The sequence below is a fragment of the Ictidomys tridecemlineatus genome, chromosome 3, assembly GCF_052094955.1.
Source record: "Ictidomys tridecemlineatus isolate mIctTri1 chromosome 3, mIctTri1.hap1, whole genome shotgun sequence".
In the NCBI taxonomy this organism is placed as follows: domain Eukaryota; kingdom Metazoa; phylum Chordata; class Mammalia; order Rodentia; family Sciuridae; genus Ictidomys; species Ictidomys tridecemlineatus.
Window position 1 is genome coordinate 17,808,497 of NC_135479.1, and position 19,439 is coordinate 17,827,935.

General features: G+C 46.2%; 2 protein-coding genes across 3 annotated transcripts; both read right to left on the minus strand.

Moving 5' to 3' along the window:
- Positions 1-589: 589 nt before the first annotated feature.
- Positions 590-5,561, minus strand: Hexim2 (HEXIM P-TEFb complex subunit 2). 2 transcript variants are annotated; one of them, XM_013359903.4, is made up of 3 exons: positions 5,455-5,561; positions 4,549-4,658; positions 590-1,606 (listed from the first exon to the last, which is right to left on the minus strand). In XM_013359903.4, exons 2-3 carry the CDS (start codon positions 4,609-4,611, stop codon positions 809-811), a joined length of 861 nt encoding a protein of 286 aa, XP_013215357.2. In that variant the 5' UTR covers positions 4,612-4,658; positions 5,455-5,561; the 3' UTR covers positions 590-808. The 2 variants fall into 2 exon arrangements, with proteins under 2 accessions (XP_013215357.2, XP_005328197.2); XM_005328140.5 differs by having other exon boundaries at positions 5,363-5,519.
- An 8,949-nt stretch (positions 5,562-14,510) lies between these two features.
- On the minus strand, positions 14,511-18,434 carry Hexim1 (HEXIM P-TEFb complex subunit 1). The gene has a single exon (XM_005328139.5). The coding sequence runs from the start codon at positions 17,744-17,746 to the stop codon at positions 16,679-16,681; it is 1,068 nt and encodes a 355-aa protein (XP_005328196.1). The 5' UTR covers positions 17,747-18,434; the 3' UTR covers positions 14,511-16,678.
- Positions 18,435-19,439: the final 1,005 nt, after the last annotated feature.

The window sequence follows — 19,439 nt, forward strand, 5'->3', positions numbered from 1 at the left end:
CACTGTCCTCCCAGGCTTGGGGGAAAGGGGGAGAGGACTGGAACCTCTTTGAGATGGAAGTTTTTTTTTTTTTTTTTGGCGGGGTGGGTATCAGGGATTGAACTCAAGGGCACTTGACCACTGAGCTAAATCCCCAGCCCTGTTTTGTATGTTACTTAGAGACAGGGTCTCACTGAGTTACTAAGGCTGGCTTTGTACTCACATTCCTCCTTTCTCAGCCTCCCCAGCCACTGGGATTACAGGCCTGCGCCACTGTGCCCTTAGCCCTTGAGATGAAAGTGTTTTGATGTCAGAAGAGCTGTAGTGAGGGGCTGGGGATGTGGCTCAAGCGGTAGCGCGCTCGCCTAGCATGCGTGCGGCCCGGGTTCGATCCTCAGCAGCACCACATACCAACAAAGATGTTGTGTCCGCCAAGAACTAAGAAAAAATAAATAAATGTTAAAATTCTCTCTCTCTCTCTCTGTCCCCCTCTCTCACTCTCTCTTTAAAAAAAAAAAAAAAAAAAAAAAAAAAACTTTAAAAAAAAAAAAAAAAAAAAAAAAAAAAAAGAAGAGCTGTAGTGAAATAAATCCTAGCCACTCCCATTGGGTCTCAGCAAAACCATTTAATTTTTTTGTAAAAAGTAAGATGACATCAAAGAACCAATTGTGGAAATGACAAAAAAGGTGGAAGTCTGAACCTGTTTCAGCTGTTCTCAGGGGGCACGGTGATTTCAAGAGTGCTTTTCATTTGCCACCTGTCTCTTTGAGACCCAGCTGGCCTGAGTGGCTGAGAATCAGGACAAGGTCCACCTGGCTGGGGGGCACCCCTAGGTGCCTGGCTCCTCATGGCGGCGGCTGCCCCCTTGGTTCCACATCTCCTTCTCCTGCCGAAGCCGCTGGTTCTCAGTGCGGAGCCTCTCTACCTCGGCGGCCAGCTCCTCCACCTGGCGACAGGGCTGCTGGCCCATGCGCCCCTGCAGCTGCTGCAGCCTCCGCGTCTCCTCCTCGGCCTGCGTGAGCCTCCGCTCCAGGTCCAGGTAGTCTCTTACCAGCTCCTGCTTGCTGCGGCCCTGCAGGCTCTCAGTGTGATAGCGCTCATAGGCCTCAGAGAAGTCCCTCTGCTGGAACTCGCCATGATCTTGGCCCTGCCCGTCACTGTCCCCTGCCTCACTGTCCCCGCTGGAACCTGGGTGGGACGCCCCATAGGGTGGCACTTCAAGGTTGGGCTCCTCGGGGTCTCGGTCATTCATGAGAAACTGGGTGGTGTTGTAGGGCGCCACAGGCTGGCCTTTGGCAAACATCTCCTCGCGGACCCTGGAGGCCCTCTGGCTCTGCCTCTCATCACGCTGCTGCTTCTCCGCCCAGCTCAGCTCCAGGTAGGGCCTCCAGTGCCGCTTGCGCTTGGATGGCCTCCTCCGGTGCTTCTTCCGGCCCAGCACGGCCTCTACTGAGCAACCCCCTGGGCTCTGGGTTTGGGGTCCACCACAGTTCCAGCTCAGGCCACCGGCAGCCTGGGCAAGATCTTCATCCTCTGAATGGCTCTTTTTTCGTGGTGTCAGGGACGGGGAACTGCCACAGTCAAGAGACTTAGTGGGTGTTTGGGGGCTCCCCGAATCACCAGAGGTCTAAAGAGAAAGTGGGGAGGGAAGTTGGATCACAAGCAGCTTATCCTTGGCCATGGAACCCTCCCCTGACCACCCAGCCTGAAGCCCCGCACAACTCACCTGGTCATTCTATATTCCCTCACCCTTCTGCAATCATTTACCTGTCTACTGTCTGTGCCCCAACCGTCCCCAAGTAAACTCACCGGAAGAGCAGCATTTTACCTGAGTATTATCTCATCATTTCAATGCCTAGAACAATATCTGACACAGAGTAGGAGTTCCACAAATACTGTCTGAATGAATGGAGGAGAGGGAGCAACCTGGGATAGAAGATGGCCCCTGAGGCACTTGCTTGATCAGAAACCCAACTTGCTTTTCCCTCTTTCCAAAAAGCATGTCTTTCAAATGGAGCAGGCTTTGTGGGAACACAACCTACGTGCTTGCACAGAGGCCCACATTCAGAAAACCCCCATGCTTAGCTTGATGCTATTATCCCTGTCTTGAAGTCCTTAATAACCTGTGAACAAGGGACCCCACAAATCATAAAGCCAATCCTGCTTCCAGCTCTTTGCATGGTCAACTCTTTCTCATCCTTTAGGGCTCAGTTCCAGTGCTCCCTACTCAGGGAGGCCTTCCCTGTCCACCATACCGAAGGCAGCCCCTCCCCAGTGACTTTGTATCACATCATGCACTTAACATCCCACAAAGCATTTAGCGTGTTATCATTTATCATTGGCCTTCTTTCCCCTGAGAATGTGTCTTGTCTATTCAGTTCACCTCTTTACCCAATGCATGAAACAGGGCAAGTGCTCAAGAAATATTTGTTAAATGAGCCAGGCATGCGCCTGTAATCCCAGTGGCTTGGGAGGCTGAAGCAGGAGGATCGTGAATTCAAAGCCAGCCTCAGCAACACTGAGGTGCTAAGCAACTCAATGAAATGCTATCTCTAAATAATATATAAAATAATAGGGCTGGGTATGTGGTTCGGTGGTTGAGTGCCCCTGAGTTCAATCCCCAGTAACCCTCCCCACAAAAAATTTTTTATTAAGTGCTTAAAGCCAGGGCTGGGGATGTGGCTCAAGCGGTAGCACGCTTGCCTGGCATGCATGCGACCCGGGTTCAATCCTCAGCACCACATACAAACAAAGATGTTGTGTTCGCCAAAAAAAAAAAAAAAATATTAAAAAAATTCTCTCTTAAAAAAAAAAAAGTGCTTAAAGCTTATAAGGGATCCAAAAGATGTTGGAAAATGAGACTCTATTTTTCTAAGGTAAATAAGATGGAGTGTGTTTATCTCAGGCAGAGTTGTATCACTCTTTTATTTTTTTTTTTTGGTCCCAGAAACTGAACCCAGGGATGCTCAACAACTGAACCAAGTCCCCAGCCCTTTTTTATTTTGAGACAGGGTCTCAATAAGTTGCTGAGGCTGGCTTTGAATTTGCTATCCTTTTGCCTCGGTCTCCCGAGCTGCTGGGATTATAGGTGTGTGTCACCATGCCTGGCTATATCACTCTTCTGTGTGAGTGGCAGAAAGAGGTCCTAACCAAAGAAAGGAAGGGTCAACTCCTTTCTGCAGAGTTCCAGAACTTGCAAGAGGTGGAAAGGATCTGTCAAGAGAGCATATGTGTGCTCAGGGCATCTGCTTATCTATGTTGTGGTGAGCTTGGGAGTACTGAGTGTGGGGGATGGGGATAAATTGCTCTAAGTTTGTGGTTTGAGGGATTTCTAATAATAAACACAACAATTGGCATCTTGTTTTATAAAACACAACATGATTCTGAGCATGGGTCCCTACAAGTGTAGGAAGTGTTTTGAGGGATGTGGTATTGGCAGCCCTGGAGAACTAGGACTGTTCATTTGTATTGCTGAGACCTTAGGGAGAATTTCAGGGGAAAGGAGGTATGTTTGAATAAGAGTGTGTATGTGTGTGTGTTGTGTTACTTTACCTACAGGGAGATCACCCATCATGAATGACAGGCCTCAACCACCAGGGGATTGGGCCAACTAAAACAGAATTGCTGCCCCACCCACAAGAGGCAAGGCCACAGAGAACTCTGTAGCAGGTTGGCTTGTTTGTGTCATAATCATTCACCTGCTCCCAGCCCTCAATAAATGTCCCCTGGTAATCCTTCCCCCAACCCAAGCCAGCTCTGCCACCAAGCCCCACATGTTGCCTCCCTCCTGAAGGCTTATCCCTCTACTACCATTATCAATATCAGAGATAAGCTGTGTGACCTGAGTGAGTCATTTGCCCTCTCTGAACCTGGTAGCCCTGACATACCAGAAATTCCAAATTCAACAAATCCAAGAAATACTGAAAGTGGTTATGCAGGATAAGTTGGAAGCTTCTCTGACCCCCAAATCTCTGATCTATAGGAAACAGTGGGCCAGGAGAGAATGGGTACAGAAGGGTAGTGAAAAAGCATTAGCCAGGAGGGTTTGGGCTCCTGCTGCCAGCCCAGAAGGTATTCTCTGAGGGCCTGATATCAGTCTGTTTCCTCTTCCTTGGATTATAGCCTAATCCAAGGAAGAGGAAACGAAACAATCCTAACCCCTAAACTCCATTGCAAAATTTGAACCCCATACTTTTTCCTGCTGTAGACTTGGGTCTTAGCCTGGCCAAAAGGCAAATATTCAACCAAGTTATTTGTCCTTGAGATCAAGGCAAGGACCTGCAGTCAGAGGTCCTAAGTTTAAACCCTGGATCTGCTGCTTGTCAGTAGCATGATTCTGGAAAAGGTATTTCAGCTCTCAGAACCTTAGCTCCTGTAAATTGGAAATAATTCCTACGTTGAAGGGCTTCTAGGAGTTCGTGAGACAACACAAATTTAGCACCTAACCTATCACCCAGGGATAAGAGACTCATTTAAAAAACAGGTTTTTCAAATCTATCAACACATCTGAGACAAGAAGCTAGGATCCCAGAAGGCAGGTCCCAAGTGACTTGGAGGGTGGGCGCTTACCTTGGCCTCCTCCAGGGCTGCTGGTGACTTGGTATTACAGTTGGTCTGATTCAGAGTGGCCATCTTTTTCTTCTCCCAGTCTTTCAGCAGATGCCTTTAACTAGTCACACCTGCTTTGAACAACAACAGAAACCTAAGTCCTGAAGGAAAATTCTCAGGAAGAATCTGGCTGCCCAGGAATTGTTTGTCCGGGCAGCGGCAGCCATTTTGTAGCACCAGGCTTGCCCACCATTATTTTTAAACGAAGGCCCTAAAGCCTGCCTTCATGTCCTGGTTTTCACACCTCCAGCCAGAGTGGGGCCAAATGGGTTTAAGGGGCTATCTTCCTAGCCCTGTTCCACAAGGTCCCGGGCCAGGGCTAATGTCCTACGCTGCCTTTTCATGTAAGTCACTGAGGCCTGGGTTGGCAGCTAGGAAACGTAAGACTAAATTTTGCTCTCTGCCAAAAACGTGACTGCCCGGAAGGACTGGGAACGAGGTGGGTTTGTGGCTCCAAGAAAACGGGGTGCAAGCTCTTGGAGCCCTGAGTCTCCACTGCAGTCCCGACTCCACCTCCTCCCCAGGCAGGGATCCAGAAGGCAAAGTCTCTGCAACCAAGACTGGGACCCCGGAGAGCCTGAGCTGAGGCCTTTTTGTCTACAGGGCCTGGCCTGCTTCCCTCCTTCTCCTCAGGACGGGAAAGAGAGGAAGAGGAAAAGAGAAGTCTTCGCACTACATGCAGCTGGGAGGGAAAACCCAACTGGGTTAAGGATGGATTTCTTGGAAAAGGGGAAATAACCATGGAAGGGAGGTTTTTTGCAAAGGTGGAACTGACCTATTTGCTGTCAAGAGCTATGCACACGACTACCTCTGTGTGTCTTTCTGTGCGACCGCCTGTCTGTGAAATTCCCAACGCCTCAGCCCTACCTCTTGCTGCAGTTGCAGCAGTTCTGACCAAGCTGCTCAGGCACTAAGGTTGAGGGGAGGGGACAGCCTTGAAGCGCAAGGCCTGCTGGGGATTGTAGTTCTTCCAGACTGGAAATGCAACCCAAGGTCCTGTCACGTCAACAACCACACCCGGAACTCTAAAACCCATCTACCCTTGCGCGGGTGGCGTCCCGCGCTCTCCGCTGTCTTCTTTGATTGGTCAAATGATCTGCCAATAATTTCACTTTCTTCAACGATTAGCGGGGCGGAAGCACAACCGGATCCACCCATCCCGAACTCAATTAAAGAGTTCATTGATGGCGTTAATCTTTACGGGGCAGAAAATAGATCCGGCTGAGGGGGGAGGGGCTACGCGCGCGGAGGGATCCCAGGCCCTTGAGGAAGGCGACGAGAAGCTCGGTGGCCGCCGCCGCCATTTTGGGCTGGGAGGAGGCAGCGGAGGGACTCGCTGCGCAGTGAGAGCACCCCATGGGGGGTGGTCCGGGCGCGGGGAGAGGCCGGGCCGAGTGGGCTGTCTGAAGTGGCGGCGTCGGGAGATGGCGGGGAGTGGGACCAGGGGCCGGGGAGGGTGAAGGTTGGAGTCTCTCCCGCCGAGCCCGGCCCTCAAACTGTCCCGGCAGCCCCGCAGCTTCGCCGCTCACGTAGGGCGGGATTCTTGGCTGATTATCGCGTGTTTCCCGAGACCCCAACAGGACAGAGGCTGGGGAGACGCCAACCCTTTGCTGTCCTCCCACTGGGGCGCTGGTCTCGAGACCGATTTCAGCCAATGCCTCTCCCCACCCCCACTCGGCCTGGGCATGGTGGCGGGGCCCAGCTTAGCGGGACCCCCACTTCGTCTAAGTAGGGGAGACGCCAGATTTCAGGCACTGGCGCCAAGGGGAAGGGCGGAGGTTGCCGCTCTGGTCCCCTGTGCCCCAAATGAGGTAGTCTGCCGAAGGCTTCGAGGGCTGAGTCCGGAGCACCTTTCCGCACCCCACCCCCACCCCATACACCAAAGCCACCCCGCCTCCCGGGCTGCGAAAAGGAACTGTCCTCTAAGTATTGTAGCAACCATCAATTCCCTTGAGACATCTAGATGGGGCGGGGGACAGTGGGAAGAAAACCTGCAGCCTCAGTGCTTGGGGATCTCTGAGCACTCTTGCCCTCAAGTTTTCTCCCATCCAGCCCGGGTTCTCGGAATGACCTGGCCTTACACGTCGCCAGCCACTTTTGGAAACTCCTAAAGTGTGCTGTCCCACTTCTCTTGAAAGTTTACACCAAAAGGATGAGGATCAACCCTTTACGGGGTTGGAACACACAATAATTCAGAATCACCATGGCCCAGAATAAAAATGGAATGGCCCTTTTGAGATGCTTAAAAAACATCTGTTTACGTTTTGAAATCCGAGCTGTAACTTGTGAAGGAATGGCTGCTCTCCTAAAGGGAAAAAAGAACTAATTCCAATGTAATCTCTGTAAGACTACAAGATCTTTCCAGTTTAAAGAATTTTGTTTCACAGACTAAACAAAATGGGGGAATATTTTGCATGCCACTAATGCATTGTTAAGAGAGAATCTCCTGTAGATCTGAAAACCACAAAAGTAGGAATGGCAATTTTGATCTACTTAAATAGTTGGCATTTAGGAGGTGTGGGAAACCTGTTTTGAATGAATAAACTCAACCCTAAATTATAGCTGTATCAGCTTCTTAAAGACTGAAAAAGTTTGATGTGGGGTTGTATTGAATTAAACTTCTTTTTGTGTGTGTGGGGGGGTGGATAGTACTGGGGACTAAACCCAGAGTTGCTCTACTACTAAGCAACATCCCCAGCCTTTTTATATTATTTTGAGACAGGATCTCACTAAGTTGCCAGGCTGGCTTAGAACTTGTGATTCTTCTGCCTTAGCAGCCTGAGGCACTGGGATCAGAGGCCTGTGCTATACCAAGTGCAGCCAGATAAAACCATCTTATTTCCTACTGCTTGAGAGCTAAATTTCAGAGAGATTTGTGACTCAGGGATATCTCTAAATCATAGTTTGTCACTAAAATGTCACTTGAAATAATGCCTAAGTAGGCTCTGAAGTAGGCGGGTGACTGGCCAGGGAACTTTGCCTCTGTAGGTACCTTGTGATGAATTATCATTACTAGTTACAGATGGTTAAATTGTTCCTAAGCCTTTGACTTTAATAGCAAAAACCAAGAACCCTGAAAATTTCTTCAGAATTGGAGTGCTGCTGCTCCTATTAGTAGTTTTCCTTAAGTCATAGGAGTGGCAGTTTCATAGCTTTAACTCTTTTCTTCCTCCACTCCTCAGATGTTCTCAGAGATTTTTTTTTTCTTTTTTTGGTACTGGGGTTTGAACCCAGGTATGCTTTACCAATGAGTTACATCTCCATATCATTTTATTTTTTGTTTTGAGACAGGGTCCAGCTTATCTGTTTTAAGACTTTGCTAAATTGCTGGGCATGGTGGCGCATGCCTGTAATCTGGCAGCTCTTAGGAGGCTGAGGCAGGAGGATCTCAAGTTCAAAGCCAGCCTCAGCAATTTAGTGAGGCCCTAAGCAATTCAGGGAGACCCTGTTTCTAAACAAAATATAAAAAAGGGCTGGGAATGTAGTGCAGTGGTTAAGTGCCCCTGGGTTCAATCCCTGATACCAAAAAAAGAAAAAAAAAAAAAAACTGCTAAATTACCGAGGCTGGCTTTGAATTTGTGATCCTCTTACCTCAGCACCCTGTGCTGTTGGAATACAGGTGGATACCATTGCACCTGGCTTCTCAGAGAAATCTTTTTTTTTTTTTTTAAAGAGAGAATTTTAATATTTATTTTTTAGTTATTGGCGGACACAACATCTTTGTATTTGGTGCTGAGAATCGAACCCGGGCCGCACGCATGCCAGGCAAGCGCGCTACCGCTTGAGCCACATCCCCAGCCCCTCAGAGAAATCTTAAAACTGGACTGCAAAAATAGATTCACCCTTGAGAAGTATTCCCCCCACCCCTCAGTATTTGGGATTGAACCCAGAGGTGCCTTACCACTGAACTACTCACCAGTCCTTTTTATTTTGAGACAGTCTTTTCAGTGGCCCAGGGTGGCCTCAATTTGGGATCCTCCCACCTCAGCCTCCAGAATAACTAGGATTACAGATGTATACCACCATACCTGACTTGACTGGGTCCTTAATCCAAAATTTGAACCACTTAATTCCTAACTGAAACGTCAGTACACTTGATTCATCCTATAGTTTGATTTTGGGCACATTCAACTATACACTGATCAAGAGAAGATGAGTAAGTTTACTAAGTTGGAATCAAATAGTCATAGGAGCTGAAAGGGTTATTTTTGTAGTTCTTTTCTCAAGAATTTATTGGAGGAGGATCAGCCTCTTGTGATTCATCCTCCATTGTGAAGCATTCTAGTTAAACCTTTGGATGCTAAGTGGTGATACTGCATCAGGTACAGAAATTTGTTATTTATAAATAAAAGTTAACCATTTTAAAGGTTGACTTAGAAGCTTTTCCATTCCTTTGTAAAAAAGTTGGGAATAAAACCAGTTTATTAGCCAAGCATGGTGGTGCATTCTTGTGCTTAGTTACTTGGGAGGCCAAGGTAGGAGTGCAAGTTTAAGCCCAGCCTGGGCACCATAGTGAGACTGCCTTCTCAAACAAACAAAAGAGTTTATTAATGGCCCCCTGGTAACCTACTGCACAAAAACACAGGCCTATGCTTGGAGGTTAGGAACTTAAAAAGTTCTATTTCTGTACACACTACCACTGATTGGTTGGCTTGGCTAGAGGCCAAATCCTGATGATGAGGCCAGTCATTTGTTGAGCCTGTTCATCCAATGTCCAACCAGACCTTCAACTTCCTCCTCAGCTCTCCCCTTACAAATGAGTTTCTACAAGCCTGTATGCCTCAGTTTCCTAATTTGAAAATGATGTCAGGCTACCTCCCAACTTCTCAAAAAGTTTTTAGGATGCAAGCTGGGTGCAGTGACACATGCCTGTAATCCCAGCGGCTCTGGAGGCTGAGGCAGGAGGATCAGGAGTTTAAGCCAGCCTCAGCAATTTAACGAGGCCTTAAATAATTCAGTGAGACCCTATCTAAATAAAATACAAAAAAGGACTAGGGATGTGGCTCACTAGTTAAGCACCCCTGGGTTTAATCCCTGGTACCACCAAAAAAAAAAAAAATTTAGGATACATGTCAGTGATAGAGTTGTTTCCTGGCATGCTTGAGGCCCTGGGTTCAGTCCCCAGTGCTGCCAAAACAACAGAAAAGGCGTCTGGGTCTGGGGCTCAGTGGCAAAGCGCTTGCCTAGCATGTGTGAGGCACTGGGTTCGATCCTCAGCACCACATAAAAAAAAACAAAAGCATTCATCCATCTACAACTACAAAAAAAAAATTAAAAAAAAAAAGTTGGGAAGCCTGTCTTCCCAAGTATGACCATGGCTTTCCAGAAAAGACTAGCCATCCAAGTAAAAGGAAATGTATGAGCTGCCAGCCTTGGCAACATAGGGAGACCCTGTGTCAAAAAGGACTGGGAATGCAGCACAGTGGTAAGAATACTTGCCTGTCATGTGCTGGAGAAAAATGTTATGATGTTGTGCAGTGGGCTAAGGTTGTACCTCAGTGGTAGAGAGCTTGCCTAGCATATGTGAGGCACTGGGTTCAATCCTCAGCACCACATTAAAAAAAAAAAAAAAAAAAGGTATTGTGTCCATCCACAACTAAAAAGAGCTTAAAATGTGCAGTGTAGAGTAACAACTAGAGAGGAAGATGAAACTGACCTATTAGATATTTCTTCCATACCTAATTTTGATGTTTTGCTTTACTGGAAAGTTGTGCTGGGGTTATTCAGGTATTTAGAATTATGTTTAGCTGGGTGCAGTGGTGCACACCTGAAATCCCAGCTACTTGAGAGGCTGAGGCAGGAGGATTGCAAGTTTGAGGCTAGCTTCAGCAGCTTGGCAAGATCTTGTGTTAAAGACCTGGGGATATAGCTTAATAATAGATCAGAGGTCTGGATTCAATCCCCAGTGTCCAAAAAAAAAAAAATTTTTTTTTTAAATATCAAGTTTCAGAACCCCAAATTAATGTCTTCCTCTTACTCTTTGAAGGCAAGAACAAGCTCTAGCCTTAACTGAGAGATTTTGCTGTAGTTTTCCCAAATTCTTATGTATAGAGCACTCAAGATTTGTTTTCATAGTTTTCTTTTGGAATGTACCTTTGTTCCCTAGAGACTGGGATTTAGTTGGGGAGCGGGGACGGGAGTGGTGCTGGTGCTGCTAGGGCTAGGGATTGAACCCAGGGGCATTTTACCACTGAACTACATCCCTGGCCCTTTTTAAATTTTTTTTTTTGTTTTGAGACAGGGTCTCCCTAAATTGGTTAGAGCCTCACTAAATTGCTGAGACTGGCCTTGAACTTGCAGTCCTGCTTCAGTTTCCTGAGGTGCTGGGATTACAGTCAGGCACCACTGTGCCCAGGGGAGATCCAGGACTTTTTTTTTTTTTGGTACTGGGAATTGGACTCTGGGGCACTCAACCACTGAGCCACACCCCCAGCCCTATTTTGTATTTTATTTGGAGACAGGTCTCACAGAGTTGCTTAGTGCCTTGCTGTAGCTGAGGCTGGCTTTGAACTTGCTATCCTCCTGCTTCAGCCTCCCCAGCTGCTGGGATTACAGGATTTTGCCACTTCGTCCAGCTGATCCAGGACTTTTAACACTTCACACAAAGTCAGTGGTTGTGATTAAAAGAATACAGCTTTAGATAAGAGTTTATAATTTCTTCTGAATTCTTGCTCTACTTGAAAAAAAATTAGGCCCAGTGTAGTTGCTCTTGATGTTATTTTGAGGGAACAACCACACTAGGTATTTCAAATGAGTTGACGATTTACTGTAGTAGCTCAACCATTTGAATTTTGTTGGCGTGCAATGGTTTATTAATGAACCACTAGGATTATTCCTCCTGTTACCCATGTTATTTTATCATTTGTCATAATTGAACTCCTCTAAGTAAAACCAAGAAAAAATTTACTTGAGAAGATGGTAACGGCTGAGTTATTGATCTGCCTAAGCCCAACATTTTGTTTTTTCAAGAACCATAAGGGTAAGGTTTCCAGTATTCAAAGACAATTGGCAAAAGTTGGCCAAAGATTCAATCTTTGCCTGCTAGATTATATATTTTGTTCCAATTGCAAAGAATGACTGTTATTACCCTTCAGTCAGCAACTCTGATGATGTTCAGGATCCAAATTTTGACATTTTTCTTGTTTTAAAATTGCTTTTCTGACTGGGGATTTAGCTCAGTCAGTGGTAGAACTAAAATAAAAAAAAATACAAATTAAAATAAACATTTTTATTTATAACACCATTTATTCTTTGTATGAAAAAGTCAGTGAAGTTTATATTCTCATGATCTTGCCTGTGTAAATGTGAAAAAGTTACTCCCCCCCCAGAAAAATAATAAAGCCCCATGAACTCAAGAGTATTTAAGGTAGATAGATGCAAGTAATGTCTTAATTATAGCCTACTTTTCACCACACTGTTGTGAATATTTTCACCAACTATTAGGAGTATAAATGGCCAGGGAACACTCACGACACTATCTAATGTTTGATTAAATACAGTCAGCCTTTGAGTTTCTGAAGGTAGACTATTCAGTTTTGGATTTTGTTTTTAATTCTATGGAGTCCCTCTTTGATCTAACTTTTTTACTGAGTTCTAACTTTTAAAATCATTAGGATAAATTGTATTTATTTACATTTCCCAAGAAGAGGATTTTTATTTTATTCTTGGTGAAGCAAACATTGAAACACTGGCCTGCACAGTAGCACTTGCTTGTAATTGCAGCAATTTGGGAGACTGAGACAGGAGGATCACAAGTTTGAAGCCAACCTCAGCAGTTTAGTGAGATCCTAAGCAACTTAGTCAGACATTTGTCTCAAAAATAAAAAGGACTGGGGTATAACCCAGTGGTTAAGCACCCCTGGGTTCAAGCTCAAGTATTCCCCCCCTAAAAGTTGAAACACTAATCAAATTGTTGGGCATCTGCTCAGGAAGTTTAAGCAAAATGATTAAACAGAATCAATAATCATGCCAGTAGTACCTCCGCTCCCCACACCTCCGTCAGGACATCATGCATGTACTCCATCATTGTCCCATATACCCAAATATACCCAGCCCTGTATACCTGTTTTTTTGGTTTTTGGTTTTTTTGGATTGGGGGTATAGGGGATTGAACTCTGGGGCACTCAACCACTGAGCCTTATCCCCAGCCCTGTTTTGTATTTTATTTAGAGAGAGAGTCTCACTGAATTGCTTAGTGCCTAGCTTTTTCTGAGTCTGGCTTTGAACTCAGAATCCTCCTGCCTCAGCCTCAAAATGCTAGGATTACAGGCATGTGCCAGCGCATCCGGCTGTATCTTAATTTTGTTTTTGTTTTTAGTACTGGGGATTGAACCCAGGTGTATTCAACCACTAAGCCACATTCTCAGCCCATTTTATATTTTCAGGCAGGGTCTCAATAAATTGCTGAGGCTGACTTTGAACTTTTGATCCTCTTGCCTCAAACTCCTGAATCACTGGGATTACACTCCTGCACCACTGTGTCTGACTGTCTTTTTTATTTTTTAATATTTATGTTTAAGTTGTAGATGGACACAATACTTTATTGTATTTATTTATTTTTATGTGTTGCTGAGGATCGAACACAGGGCCTTGCATGTGCTAGGCGAGCACTGTACTGCTGAGCTACAGCCCTAGCCCCCTGACTGTATCTTTTGTGCTCTTTAAATCCTTACAATTATATGAAGTAGGCATGGCAATGCTTACTTCTGTTTTGTTGATAATAAGGAGGCTTAGAATTTGAGATGTGTCTAGGATTTCACTGTTAGTTCATATCAAAGATATGACTAGGACCCTGGTTGTCTAATTCCTAGTTATACCTAGTCTTTTGCTTCCTATTTTTAGATATACTCCCTTGTTTTTTCCTTCAGCACTGGGGATTGAACCCAAGGGTGCTCTACCATTGAGCCACATCTCCAGCCCTTTGTGAGAGAGTCTTCCTACATTGCTAAGGGTCTCACTAAGTTGCAGAGACTGGCCTTAAAATTGTGATCCTGTGTCAGCCTCCTATTTCTCCCATTACAGGCTTGCATCACCATGCCAGGCTGACCTAGTCCTTTTTTCAGAACTAAACCAATATGGAACTCCCTAGTCCTCTCCCTCAAAATTGAAATCTGAAGGACCTTGTCTCCTAATGACCTCTGTTATAGGCTAGCCCAAGAAAAAAATCAAGGGAGGATAAAGTTCTGTCCAACTAGTTTGTCAGTTTGGGAAGCCATTTTCCCTGGTTGGTTACCTAGGTCCCAATATGAGAAAGGCAAGAAACTGAAATGTCTTAATTTGTAAGCCCATTCTTTTGAACGGCTCAGTTAAAATGTTTTGCAAAGGACTTTAGTGAAAGGCTCATAGTTGGCTAGGGGATCATTTGTCATCACAACCCGGTTACTATAGGCAACTTGGCCTCTTTGTTGGGAGAGCAGTAGATTAGCCAAGTGTCTGAATGTAGAAAGTATTAATAGAAAACATGTTTTGCATAAACTTCATTCTAAGAACATAAATGCAATAAGTATAGGGAAATGCAAGTGCCTTTGAAAGCAAGATTCCGAGAAAGTTGCATAACTCAAATCAAATTTGAGAGTTACTTAGAGCTAAATATTTGTATATTTTTTGACTGGACTTGTCTCCTAAAAGTAGAACACTTTTTTTTTCTGATAATAAACACATTAGTAGTCTTTCCAAGATTGATTTTGGAAATTTCATGTTTCTAATGGTAGGGGAAATAGGTTCTTTCTAATTAAATCCTCCATAAGAAGAGGATCTAAAATCAGAGATTATCACTGCTGCATCCTGTAGTGCAGTCAAAATGAGGCATGGCTCTGCACAGTAAAGCCAGAGGGCACTGTTGCTGCCCCCTTTCCACCAAACATTTTTTCTTGTGCTGCTGCATGATGTCATAGTAGACGAAAAATTAAAAACACGAAGAAAACTATTTCAAAATAGACATTTAATGTAATCTTTAGGCCAAGGAAAAACATGGATAATACATTGTCTCCAGTGAACCGCCTACCAGAACAGGATGAGCGCAGTCCAGTTTTGAAGGCCCTCATTTCATCCTACTGGCATAATTCCCCTTGATTTATTGATTTGTATATACTACTTATGCATCAGAAGGTGCATTCTTGAAGTTCCCACCACCTCCACTATTGCTATTTCAAATGCTGGCTTCCCAAAGGGAGGGGTTTCTTCTCCTTTTCCTACAGAGGTTCTTAACCTTCAAGGAGTTTGACATCTCATGACTCTTAACTCCATTCCCAGAAAAAAATGTGCATATGACACAAGACTACATATAATTTTGTGGGTTCAGGGACCCAAAGGCCCCCTGTGGTTTATAAGGCCCCAAGTTAAGGAACCCCTGTGCTAATGATTTAAACAAGTTTCCTTGGGAAACAGGACAAGTGAATGAGGACTGGGTAAACCATGGTGACAGGAAAGAATAGTCATTTAATTTTTTACTATTTTTGGGACAAGAATTAGTTCTCAGGGCCACCCTGCATTTTTTAAGAGCAGAGCTACTCAAGAACAAAAGCAGCTGTAAGCACAGTTAAGGAGACAGAACAGAATAGTTGCTGTATAAGAAACATGCAGGGTTCTTCCTTCAGCATCCAAGAACCTCATCTAACTAGAAGTTTTTCTTTTTATATTGGAGATTGAACCCAGGGGTACTTTACCACTGAGTTCAATCCCCATGCCTTTTTATTTTTTGGAGACAATGTCTTGCTAGGCTGCCAAGGCTGGCCTCATGCTTGTGGTGATCTTCCTACCTCCCCCTCCCCAGGTAGCTGGGATTACAACCATGCACCACTTCACTGCTTTACATTGGATTTACAGTGATGTGCATTTCTAACTTAGTTCAACCCTCATGGAAGGGGGGACAACTTTTTTTTTTTTTTTTTGGTGTAAGCACTTAGGTATTGGACAATTAGGGTAAGTCCTTGGTAAGTTTAATATTCCCTACCTTCAAACATCTCAGCATAAAGAGCCACCTGCCACCACCAAGCACCATGTTATAGGCCTATAATTCCAGCTACTAAAGTGGCTAAGGGCAGGAGGATTGGAAATGTGAGGCCAGCCTCAGCACATTACAGAGACCCTGTCTCAGAGAATCAAAAGGGTTGGGAATGTAGATCAGTTGTAAAGTGCCATGGGGTTCAGACCCCAGTACTGAAAGAAATAGCTGTCCCATAAATTTACCTAATCTAATCACTGCTTGTACTAAGAAAGCAAGGTTTACTAAGAGCCTCATCCAAGCATCCAGGAACTTCTTGCCCTATGGGGGTGGGGAGGCAGGTAGGGAGGGAAGAATTACTAGAAACCAACTTGTAGGAATGAAGGCTGTTAGTTGTCTGTCCTAACAAACTGCCAAATTATGTTAGTAGACTTGAATGGCCATCAAGAAGCAGAATTAAAATTAAGCTTCTGACTGTAGCTTCTGTGCACTCTCCAAAACACATTTCTCCAACATCATGAAAGAAAACCAAGGCACTAGAAAGCAAGCACACTTTAAGTATTTAAGATAATCAAATATTTATATTTTGGCTGAACTGTATATTGAAGCATACTAAAACCTATTCATTATTGGGGGGGGTCACAAATAAAAAAAAATTCTCCCATTTTTTTTTTTCAAACTGACAATGACTATTTCATCATCTCTCCTCAAAAATGTAGTCATAAATCAAGAGTTAGGTCTAGAAATCACACTGAAACTATGTTACATTTACAAATATTAAATTTATTATAACTAGAATGAATTTAATGGTTCTCAGATTTGGCCATCTTGTAGCTCCGCTTAAGGAGGGGATTTTTTTAAACAGAAAAATGCATTATAACTTGGTCAAATTACTTACACATTAAAAAAAAAAATCCTTCTAAAGAGGAAAACAAGAAAAGCAACTCTTCAGTTTCACATAATTAAAGAACAGGAGAAAGCACGCAAGCTACATCATAGCTAAATTTACCAAACCAACCAAAGCCGGGGGGATTTTCTCTTCTGATTATGTGTCATAAAAAGGTCCGCTGTCTTATATACACATGTATATAATGTTACATTCCAGCACTGTAAAAAGTCCCCTTAGCCCCCCTCCCCGCAAGTTTCAGTCTAGTCTCCAAACTTGGAAAGTGGCGCACGCTCCTGCTGCCGGTGCAGTTCATTCTCGTTCAGCAGCTGGAGGTTCTCGGCGCGCAGTCGGTCCAGCTCCAGCTCCAGCTCCCGCACACGAGCGTCGTCACCCAGCCGCTTGCTTTCCAGCCGCAGCCGGTTGTTCTCGTCCTCCATGCGCGAGAGGCACTTCTCCAGCTCCAGGTACTCTTTGATGAGCTCCTGCTTACTCATATTCTGCAGGCTCTCCGCATGGTACCGCTCGTACGTCTCCGAGAAGTCCCGCTGCAGAAACTCGCTGCCATCCCCTCCCATCCCGTCGCTACCCCCGTCCTCTTCACCGGCTTCTTCCATAAAGTCCTCATCGCTAGTGTCGTCGGATTTGGCGGCGGTTCGTTTGGGGTAGAGCCCGGTTTTGAGATCTGGCTCCTCCTGGTCGTGGTCATCCATAAGGAACTGCGTGGTATTATAGGGCGCGACCGGCTGGCCCTTGGCGAACATCTCAGCTCGAATCCTGGAAGCTCGCAGACTCTGCTTCTCATCGAACTTTTTCTTCTCTTCCCAGGTCAGCTTGTAGTACGGTTTCCAATGCCGCTTTTTCTTGGAGGGGCGTCTCCTATGTTTCTTCTTGCCTAGCTGTCTCTGCTGTTGTCCCCACGCCTCCTCTCCCCCAACGGCAGAAGCCCCCAACTTGTTGGCCTCGTTGTCATGACACGGCTGGGCAAGCGCCTCGGACGTCGGTTCTCCTCCCGCCGGTGAGGAGACACCGCCAGCGGACATGTCGTCCCCATTTTGGCCCTTCTCGCCCACTTCCAGGAAGCTTGATTCTGGACAGGCCTGGGTCTGCAGGGGAGGAGGATGGGGCTCCAGACTCCCTTCCCTCTCTGGCCCAGGCCGGCCACCCGACTGGGGGGACGCTCTCGATTGCCACCTACCGTCCTCCGCGGGCACCCGCTCCTCCGCGCCTGGGGGGCTCTCAGGGTTCCGTTCTTCGTGGACAACAGCAGCACCTGTACAGTTGCTAGTTTGAGGCTGGTGTTGATATTCTGACAAGAGTGGTTCGGCCATGACTAGAAGAGTCCGCGAAGTTTGAGGAATTTTGTAAGTCCTTAAGGGAAAAAAAGGTTTATCTTTTCTTTTAAAATATGTCCAACAGTTCTCTTCGGTCTGTATTTTCTGCAGTGACGCCTTTAGCCAGTCCTTCTGTCAGCAAACTCCAATCCCAACTTGGGAGCTCAAGTCAGTAAAGGGTTAAGCGCCCACAGCGCGGCCAGCTAGCGGGTCCGAGGGGTGCAGCCCCAGGAACAGTACGTAACGTGCGGACTGGGTGGGCTTCAAACCTCCCCGCCGAATGCCCCCACGATCGAGGAGTTGGGCAAGAAGATGAGATAAAGTCCAACGGGTTAAGTTCAGCCCCGAAGGGGTTAAAACTACCCGATGACGCTTTCTCCGAGGGGCCGAATCCACAAAGGGTTAAATCCCCTGCCGCAGAGCCCACAAGGGGTTAAAGTCCCAGAGCCACCTCCTCCCACTTCCACGGGTGTCGCTCCAGCCCGAGCTCCCAGTTCCCTAGGCCCGGCCGGAGCCTTAGCCGAGGACAGACAAACTCATCTCCCCTTTGGCTCGATGCTCTGCTCAGCTCAATTCTCCTCCGCCTCCTCCTCTTTTCCTCCCTCCCTCCTCCCCTTTCAGACAGCTCCTCTTCCGCCTCCTTCCCCGACTTCCCCTCCCAACCTGCCTTTCCACCTGCCAACTTCCAACTGCTGCCTCCCAGCCCTCTGCGCCCCTTTTATATAGAAGTCTGTTCGTCCCCCCCAAGCGCATGCGTAACGGAGTACCCATCACTGAATGCCGGGAGTCGTAGTTTCCATCTTTCAGGCCCGCCATCCTCGCGCGCCGTGCGACGTAGCCAATCCCAGATCACGCAGGAGGCGTCTCCCAGGCCGCCTCCTTCCATCGCTTAGCCCTTGCTAGAGAAACCCGAGTGACCATTGGTCAAGAGTCGCTTGTCTCACCAAGGAAGGAAGGCCAATCGCAGAGGACATGGGGCGGGTTCTGGACCATACCATTCTGCTTCAGGAATACAAGAAGATTCCATGGTCTTTGGGAGCCCACACAGAATATTTTTATGAAAAGATGCGTTTTAAAGACTACTATCGTATTCTGTTATCAGCGGAAGGGTTCCGACAATGATAAACATTTGTTAATTAAAGTAAAAAATGGTTTATCCCTAAAAAGTAGTCCCTAAAGTGTAAAAGAGGAGAAATCCTGTAAAGAAAGATGCTGGCCACAACTACAAACTCTCGATTCATAAAACTACAGCAATGGCTTAAAGGTGGGTTGTTGGTGCCTGGGCCGGACATTTGCGGAAGGATATAGTCAACATGTTTTTGTAAAAAAAAAAAAAAAAAAAAAACGTAAAAGCGCATGAAGAAGTAAACAAATGAAGAATAAAAAAGTGCCGCCTTAAAGAGACAGTATGACCGCCCTCTCGTGAAGCAGCCTCTGACGAGGCCTCGGAGAGAAGAGAGCGGGTTCGAGTCCCGGGTGACGTCGATCCCTGACTACCTCGGGAACCCTTGGGTGAAGGTGGCCGAGTTCCAACCCCTGCCTGGTCTCTGAGATCCGTCTTCGCCCCAGGGGCCAATGCAAAATGGAGATCGGCGACCGAGCCTCTCCCGGGGCCGGATCTAAAGCGCTGGGTGGGGGTGAAGGACTCGCCCTCGGATCTCGGCTCCTGTCGAAGAAAATGGCCTCCTGG